Here is a 9679-nt window from a genome sequence, read left to right on the forward strand (position 1 = left end):
ATCTAAGCTATAAATATGGCTGGAACCTAAAATCTAAGTATCTACAGCTTGTAACAGTATAAATGGGAAGGGAAACATATGCAAGAAGGCTTCAATGCAATTATCCATGGTTCAACTATGCACTCTACACGATTCTACACAAGGAAACATGGTAGGATATGACTATATGGTTGAGTCTTGGGATTCACATACATGGAATAGAATTGAAAGCATGGTGGGAGGGATAGAATAGGTTCTAGGATGGTTACCTTCAGGCTTGGGTGAATTCGGCTAAGGCTCTTCAACTTCACTCTCCTTCTTCTCTTCTTCTTCTCCTTCCTTCTCCCTCTCTTTCTTTCTTTCTCTTTTTCTCTCCAACATTTTGAACAGTAGGAAGCAAACCCTAAGGCTGGGCCATCTATTTATAAGTTAGGGGTAACTAAGGCCTATTTGGCCAGGGGCTGCTCTAATAAAAACACATCCTTTTCCTAGCTTCTCCTAGCTTCTCTATGTGTAAGGCTATGTAGGTGGGGCCCACTTGGATCCAAGGCTGGGGGATAGTTCCTACATGTCCTAGGCGAGGTATTGAGGGGGTCCATAAGTATATAATAGTGTTCCCATAGGTCTGGAATGAAAAACACATGATTCAGCAACTCTGGGCCTTGCACTAGGCGTTTGGGTGCATTGCCCAGAGAATCCTGTTTTACTCTTTTTTCTTGGATTGAAATGAAATTTCAGTTAACTTAAAGGCATAATTCGACCATGGTTCCTTCTAAGAAAATACGGCTCTATGAGTCTAGTTTCTAAGAGAAATTGGAATCAAAGGAAATGAGGTTCAGATGATGGAGTTAAATTATTTTTATTAAACAAAGGTCAATCTTTCCAACAGAAGGATTTGATTCTGGACCGCAAATTGTAATGAAATTTCAGTTCAGATAGAGACATAATTGGACAATAGTTCCTTATAAGGAAATGCTGCTCTATGAGTCTAGTTTCTAACAAAATTGGAATAAGGCAAATGAAGTTCGGATTATGGAGTTATGTCATTTTAACTAAGAGGGGGTCAATCTACCAGAGTAGCACAATTGATATTTGTGTTGAGATTTAACATGCATGTATGGAATTGAGTTCTTATCATCAAATCAAACATGCAAGTTGATGTTTGGTCTAAAAATGCTTTAACTCAAACATTCAAGGTGAAAAGGGCTAACTACTAATTTTTGTTCTAAGTTCTTCAAGGGTACAATTTGATAAAAAACAATCAAGCAGAACATTTATGGAGATCAATAAGCATACAAATAAATTATGGTGGTATGAATGACATACCTGGATCCATGCCTGAAGCGAAAAACTTTCTTTATGATTCCTGTCGCACATGAGCATTGGTCTGGTCTCCCCTCTTCCACTTGTCTTTAGGTTTTCTCAAAGTTGTCACTTAATGCGCCAGTGATAACTATTTATAGTGGTGAGGGTAGGGACCAACCCTGCAAAGAAACTAGGGTTTCTTTCCCATTAAGGAAACAATACCTTAGGGCCACACATAGTAACTAGATTCATACCATTAAGGCAGCTCCCATCAACACAACTAAACCTATTTTAATAAAATAAAATGTGACTATGCCAGCCCACCTTATGGAAATCTTACAATCTCCCACTCAGCTGCATATGTCACAAGTTTTATTTTGAAAACCATTTTAAAATGACTCTCTGGTTTAGACAAATTGATTGTGGCCACAAAAGATAGTATAGAATGGAGTACACCTTAAACTCTGATGCCTTGATCCAAATGAAACTACAAACACCCAACACTGTAGATCATCACATCTAAAGAGACATGGGACCTAACACGTCAAAGTGCTTATGGCCTCATCGACTTGGGCTGTACAGTATGAGAGTGTGGTATGGAAAATGCATGAAGCTGTGATCAGCATGCCAATTTTCAAATTGGTCCAGGCTTGAAAACCGAATGAGCCACATGAGACAAAAATTGGAGGTCTCATCAACTGCAAGTGTCACTCAAAATGCTTATGCTTCGCCCAAGGAAGCTCATTGGGACTAGATCCGGATGTCCCAAAACACTAGCACTATTTCTCAATCCAAGTGAGACTTTTACTAGTAACTGAATGTGCGTGTATTGACTGGAACCTTGAATACTGAATGAGATAAATACACCACATATGGCCTCAATTTATTCTGTAGGAGGCAATTATTCAAGTGTATACACATGAAAAAATGGCCATAAAAAGATGCATGTATTCTCGAGAACAGTAATAATAAGATGGGATAACTGAAAATCAAAAGTAACTAAATACATAAGTAAAACTCCCACTAATGAAGTGCATCAAAAGTGTAAACTATTCCCATTGTAGTAACATGTTCCTGAAAAACTTTTGGAGTCAAGCCCTTAGTGAGAGGATCAACAATCATAATATCTATAGTGATGTGCTCCACTGTGATCTGTGACTCCCTAATTTTCTCTCTGACTAGAAAATACTTAATGTCAATGTGTTTGGAACCTGAAGTGCTTTTGCAGTTTTGAGCAAAACGAACTATAGCCCATAAATGAAGTTCCTCAATCATAATGCCTAAACAGTGGCCTTATAACACGCCACAAACTCTGCCTGCATAGTAAAGGATGCAGTAAGTGTCTGTTTGACACTCTTTCAAGATATAGCTCCACCAACCATGAGGAAAACATATCCAGATGTAGACTTGAGGTCATCTGGACATCCTGCAAAATCTACATCAGGGTAGCCAACCATATCAAGAGAATCAGATCTTCTGTAAGTAAGCATGAAATCTTTGGTACCTTGTAGATATCTCATGATTTTCTTGGCAGCTACCGAATGCGCTTCACCAGGATTGCTCAAGTATCTCCCAAGTACACTAATAACATAAGCAATGTTAGACCATGTACAAACTTGAGCATACATCAAACTTCCAATAGCAGATGCATAAGGAACATTCTTCATTTGATTATATTCCAATTTAGTCTATGGACACTGAGACTTAACAAGTTTATCCTCCTTCACAATAGGTGCCTTACTGGGTGAACAAGCTAGCATGTTAAATCTTTTTAGTATCCTTTCAATGTAGCCTTTCTGAGACAACCAAGGACACCACAAGACCTATTACAATGAATCTCAATACCCAAGACATAAGAGGCTTCACCAAGATCCTTCATATCAAAGTGACTAGATAACAACTATTTATCTCATGCAAGAGACCAACATCATTAGTGGCAAGGAGAATGTCATCAACATAAAGCACAAGGAAAATGTACTTACTCCTACTGATCTTCAGATAAATACACTGATCCACCAGATTTTCTTTAAAGCCATAATATGTAACAACTTTTTCAAACTTAAGGTACCACTGTAGATTTCTTGAGCTTACATACACGACACTCACCACCAGTCTGTTCGAAACTAGGGGGTTGCAACATGTACACATTTTCTTCCAGATTTTCGTAAAGGAAAGTCCTTTTGACATCCATCTGATAAAGTTCCAAATCAAAGTGTGCTACTAAAGCCATAATGGTTCTAAAAGAATCCTTGATCGAGATCGATGAAAAAGTTTCCTTGTAATCTATGCCCTCTCTCTGACTGAATCCTTTTGCTACAAGTCTGGCCTTGTAACATTCAATCTTGCCTTTGGAGTCCCGCTTTGTCTTGAAAACCCATTTGCAACCAATCGATTTACTTTCTCCTGGTAATTTCACCAAATCCCAAACACCATTAATTGACATGGAATCCAATTCCTCCTGCATAACAACCATCCACTTTGAAGAATTTGGACCACTAACAGCTTGGTCAAAGGTAATTGGATCAGAATCCATGCCAACATCATACTCATGCTCTTACAAATAAACAACATAATCATCAGATATAGCAGACTTACGAGCTCTTTCAGATCTCCTCAAGGGAACCTCAACTACAGGCTGGTCCTAAATCTCATCAACTATAGGTGGTGCAACCTCAAACACTACAAGCTCCATAGGTTCTTGAGTGGGAACATTTTCTTGTACAATGTGAGGTTGTATCACTGTAGGTGGGTGTGTCAAGGGCACAAGCACAAGAACACGCTCCTCCTCAAAACCCAAGTTACGCGATTGAGCAGTCTGAATTTCCATATTATCTTCAAGGAACACTGCCCAATCAGATTCCACAACTCTGGTAGAATGTGTAGGACAGTAAAGTCTGTAACCCCTTGATCTTTCTGAATAACCAATAAAATGACCACTAATGGTTTTAGGATCAAGTTTCCTTATCTGAGGGTTAAAAGGTCTAACCTCTGCTACACAACCCCAAACATGTAGGCGAGACAAATTTGGCTTCTTACCAGTCCATAGCTCATAGGGAGTTTTGGGAACAGACTTACTAGGCACTTTGTTCAAAATATATACTACTATTTTTAACGCATCACCCTATAAGAAATTCGGTAAAGATGAATTGCTTATCATGCTTCTGACCATATCCATAAGGGTACAGTTTTGCCTTTCAGCCACCTCATTCTGCTTAGGAGATCCTGGCATAGTGTGTTGAGCATTAATACCACATTCTTGTAAGAATCTAGCAAATGGACCAGGGTTACGCCCTATTTCATCATATCTGTCATAGTATTCTCCACCACGATCAGACCTCACACTCTTTATCTTCTTTTCCCTTTTAAGTTCTACCTCAAATTTAAAAATTTTGAGAACATCTAAAGAATCTGATTTTTCTTAAATAAGGTAAATATAGACAAAATGGGAAAAGTCATCGATAAAGATAATAAAATATCTGTTGCCACCCATGGCAGCAGGAGTGAATGGACCACAGATGTCTACATGAACCAACTCTAGTACCTCACCTTTCCTGGTTGCACCTTTCTTTTTAGCTCTAGTGTGTTTCCCCTTAATGCAATCAACACAAGTTCCAAAATCTGAGAAATCCAACTGAGGAAGAGTACCATCCTTAATCAACCGTTCTATCCTCTGTTTGGAGATGTGTCCTAAACGTCTATGCCATAACATTGAAGAATTCTCATCTAACCTACCATGTTTAGAACTAGAAGCCACATTTTGCAATAGAATAATTAACGAGATTGGGAGAGGTAGTGTCCAAATCAACTTTATAAAGGCCGTCACACAATAATTCAGATCCAACTAAAAGAGAACTAGAATAGAGAGAAAGTTTCCCACTGCCAATATTAAAAGTGTAACCACAATCATCAAGTTTAGAAATTGAAATTAATTTCCGCCTAAATGGCGGTACATAAACCACATTGTTCAAATTCAAAACAAAACCAGTAGAAAAATGTATTCTAACTACTCCTATGTATTCAACTTGGGTCTTCTTTCCATTCCCCATGTAGACCACCATCTCTCCTTCACTTGGTTTCCTCCTATTTCTTAGTTCCTGCAAACAATTAGTGATGTGAATAGTTGCTCCAGTATCAATCCACCACAAATCAGGGGAAACACTTACTAAATTTGATTCAAGACACACTAGAGCTAAAGATGTACCTTTCTTCTCAAGCTATTTCTTGTATCCGAAACAATCTGTCATCCTATGCCCATCCTTCTTGCAGAAAAAACACTTTCCCTTGAAAACTTCACTCTTTGGTTTCAAACTCTGATCAATTTTCTCAGATCTTGCCTACTGGTTACCTGACTTCTTACCTTTCTAATTTTTCTTGAATTTCTTCTTACCCCCATTATTGGAAACAAAATAGGCTGAATTTGGTTTCTCCTCTTTCTTTCTTTCTTCTTCCTGTACCAATATGGCAGTCATCTCCTCAAGACTCCACTCCGTCTGATTAGCACCATGGGAGCTCTTGAGGCCTTCAAACTGTGATGGAAGTGACTTCATAATCTGCCACACAAGAAAAGAATCTGATATGGTCACTTCCATCTCCCCCAACTTGTTGGCGTAGTTGGTCATTTTTAGGATATGGTTGCATACACCACTTGTACCATCATAATGACTGTTTGTGAACCATTTCATGTAAGTACCCTTCTCAGCCTTATCATGTTTGGTGAATTTCTTGCTGACAGCTACAAGAAAATCCTTAGTCTTTTTAGTTGTAGGCACACTCTTCTTTATCATCTTGTCCATGGTGTGCTGCATAATCAATAAGCACAACCTATTTGACTCATATTTAACTCATCCTATTTTTCATAGAGAGCCTTTGCTGCAGTGTCATTATCAGCTGTGGGCTTGGTGGGCTCATCAACTCTCAGGAAAAAATCAAGTCGCATAATCCCAAGAGTGATAATGAGATAATCTTTCCATTCATCAAAATTTGACCCATTCAGAACTTTGATGGAAGATAATTGGGAAGTCATAACTGGCAAACATAATTACAAAATATTTAGCAAAACATACATTATGCCAAAAACTGGAAGCATATCAACATCCCAAGAATATAATCAAACCTAGTTAATTTGGGCTCATAATCAGAGTTATCCCAATTTTATTTCCAATAACTGTAGGAAAACAAAAACTGGGGAAAGATCCGGCATCATCGGAGTCACACCTGTGGTGGCAAAATCACTCAACATGTAGTGGAATCTCTCACATGCAAGGCGAGACGCCTGAAACAACATCACTCTGAAGATACTGTCACTTGTGGTGGCAAGACAAGAACCTCCAAAGCTGTGAAGCCCAAAATGTCACCCTTACACCGTCAAGCGAAATCGACCAAACGAAGTCTCACCTATGGTGGCAAGATCACATCATTCGTCATATGATTTCCTTGACTGCAATCCATCTGGATGATTGATAGCGATTCTGCAACCTCAACAATCAACCCACTGAATGGAAGAATAATTATTAAAATTATGGAACCCTACAGACCTAGATTGCTTTTGTATGCCCATTTAATTTAAACAATTTCCATCAAAGATTTGTATTGAAATATGGAACACAAAACCATGAAACGATAATACATATATAAGGTGTTCCATCATGCCATTGCTAGATCCAACAAGTAAATAATATACTATCACAATGACAATCACAATTTTTCATTATGTGAAAAATGGAAACACATCAAAAAAAAATTTTTAGCGTTAGAAGTTATGTGTTCCCTATTAAGACAGATCAGAATAGCACAAAAGTATAAACAGAAAACAGAATTGAAATGAAAACTTTATTCTCTATTTCTGTTTAAAAAGGAAAATAAACCAAAATAAATAGAAATAGACTATAAATAAAAACAAAAACAACTTCATTTCTATTTTTATTTTTTTTTTATGGATTCTGTTTTGATGAACCAAAATCGAACCAAGTGAACCAGATCCGAACCGGGTTAACTAGAAATAAACCGGTCAAAATAGGTCTGGTCAATGGTAAAAGTGTTGACCGATAAACGGTATCGGGTAGGGTTTTCGGGTCATCGGGTCAGGTTGTCTGGTCGACCCGACCTGCGGTGCATGATAGCACAACCCATCAAACCCCTTTTTCCCTTTTGACTTTTGACTTTTTTGATAATTAATTAAACTAGTGTGGGAATCAGTCGGGGGAATATTCCCCCATCTTCTTCCCCAAAAGAAACCCAAACAGAAAACCGAAAGCTCTTTTTAGGGTTTTAACAACCCACCAACCGTCGACCGTTCCGGTGGTCGAATCAAGGGCCGGCGGCCAGGAAAATTTTTGGTAAAGGTCCGCCGTCCTCTGGCGACCACAACCCCCATATTTATTTCGGTAAAAACCCAAACAGAAAAAAAATTACAAAAAGAAAAGAAAACTTGGGTTTTTTACAAAAACCTTAAAATCGCCCCTTACGGTGGCCAAACAGGGGCACGACGGCCATGGATTACCCTGGCGAAGGATCCTCTCCCTCCGGCGACCATTATGCCGAGGTTGGATGCCTCAAACAGATTGAACAGAAGCTATGGCCATTACAAGGAAACTTTTGTTTTTTTTTTCACTTGTAAAACCGCTATAGCATAACAACTACGGCCATGGCTGTAGCAGGGTTTTTATTTTTTTCTTTTGATCTATCAGATGCTTTCACACACAACCAAAAATACAAAAAATTGCAACCCCATTGATCAACCATGATTAAGCTCTGATACCATTGATAAAAAATAATCAAGCGGAACATTCATGCAAATCAATAAGCATACAAATAAATTACGGTGGTATGAATGGCGTACCTGGATCCATGGTTGAAGCGAAAAACTTTCTTTATGATTCCTGTCGCACACGAGCGTTGGTCTGGTCTCCCCTCTTCCACTTGTCTTTAGGTTTTCTCAAATTTATCACTTAATGGGCTAGTGACAACTATTTATAGTGGTGAGGGTAGGGACCAACCCTGTAAATAAACTAGGGTTTTCTTGCTATTAAGGAAATAATACCTTAGGTACACACATAGTAACTGGACTCATACCATTAAGGTCACTCCCATCGACACAACTAAACCTATTTTAATAAAATAAAGTGTGACTATGCTAGCCCAACTTATGAAAATCTTACACAATTCTCTTAGCAACAAACTTAGTAGAATGAAAGAGTGTGATGCACTGCAATCAACTAATACTCAAACTGGTGAGGATGATACGGATAGAGTACCCATCATCATTCCGAATTTGCCTCAGCTTCCCCTAGGGTTAAGGCATATACTTTCCCTTGAACTCTATCTCTGTGGGGCTGGAAGGCCGGGTTACAGACTAGAAGGCGGGTGTGAATTGTATCTCCAGCTGGCACACTCTTTCGCTATGTGTCCTAGCTTGTTGCACATGAAATACCTAGTGGACGCAATGGGTTGAGGAGAGGCCTCACTTGCTTGACTTGAGGCAGACCGAGGAGGTTGAAAAGATTGTTCCATTTCTGGCCTACTATCCTATTGTGGTTACTCCGATATTCAGATACGGCAAGTACTTGGCTCCACGATACTAGGAAGCCTTGGCCATATACCCCGACTGATTGCAGAAGAAACATCAATTGTTTGACTTAGACGGCTAAGGCATAGCGGTGAACTGTGCCGATTGGCTAGGTTGATTTGCAACCTCCCCGTCAGAGCATGTTGGAGTCGAATTAAGATAGGGTCCTCTGGGTGCCTTATGAGGTTCTCCAGATTCTTGTGAGTTCATAGGTCTCTTCCTAGACCCATGTTGTGTTATACCCTCAACTCCTTGTCCGTCCTCCACAGACTTATTGGGTATAGGTGGTGTGTCAGATACAGAAGAAGCCCCTGGTACGGCATGTGCCCGCTTTGCAGCTTAAAAGTGTGTGTGCATGCAAGTCATGAATTGTTGCTGTTGATGTTGCATTGCGGTCACAAATTGAGTAGTCATATTGGCTAGCAACTCTTGTTGTTGTTAATGGATTTACAATAGGATTTGTTGTTGTTGTTGCATGATCTGCATTATATTGGCCATTATGGTAGCCACCTCATTAGCAGTCATAACAGGGGGAGTTGTAGGTGCATAAGCTAGAGGGGCCTCAGGTACAGATGCAAGTGGAATCTCTATGTTCTGAGCAACTGGTTCATTGGGAGGATTAACTAGAGGGGTAATAAGAGAATATCCTCCACAAGGAATATTTTTGTTGGATCAAGTTTGTACCATGATTGTTTTTTGAAAAGAATTTAGGATTTAAGATTACTTGGACGCAATAGGAAGATTTAACATATTTCATCTATTGTGGCAACACTTACGTACTTGAAATATTTGAATGGAATGATTTGGAACAAGAAGTTTGAAATGTATAGG

General features: G+C 39.0%; 1 protein-coding gene across 1 annotated transcript; it reads right to left on the reverse strand.

Annotated features, from left to right (window-relative positions):
• Positions 1-2642: 2642 nt before the first annotated feature.
• Positions 2643-2951, reverse strand: LOC122644913 (secreted RxLR effector protein 161-like). The gene has a single exon (XM_043838280.1). The coding sequence runs from the start codon at positions 2949-2951 to the stop codon at positions 2643-2645; it is 309 nt and encodes a 102-aa protein (XP_043694215.1).
• Positions 2952-9679: the final 6728 nt, after the last annotated feature.

This window comes from Telopea speciosissima, chromosome 11, assembly GCF_018873765.1.
Source record: "Telopea speciosissima isolate NSW1024214 ecotype Mountain lineage chromosome 11, Tspe_v1, whole genome shotgun sequence".
Lineage (NCBI taxonomy): Eukaryota > Viridiplantae > Streptophyta > Magnoliopsida > Proteales > Proteaceae > Telopea > Telopea speciosissima.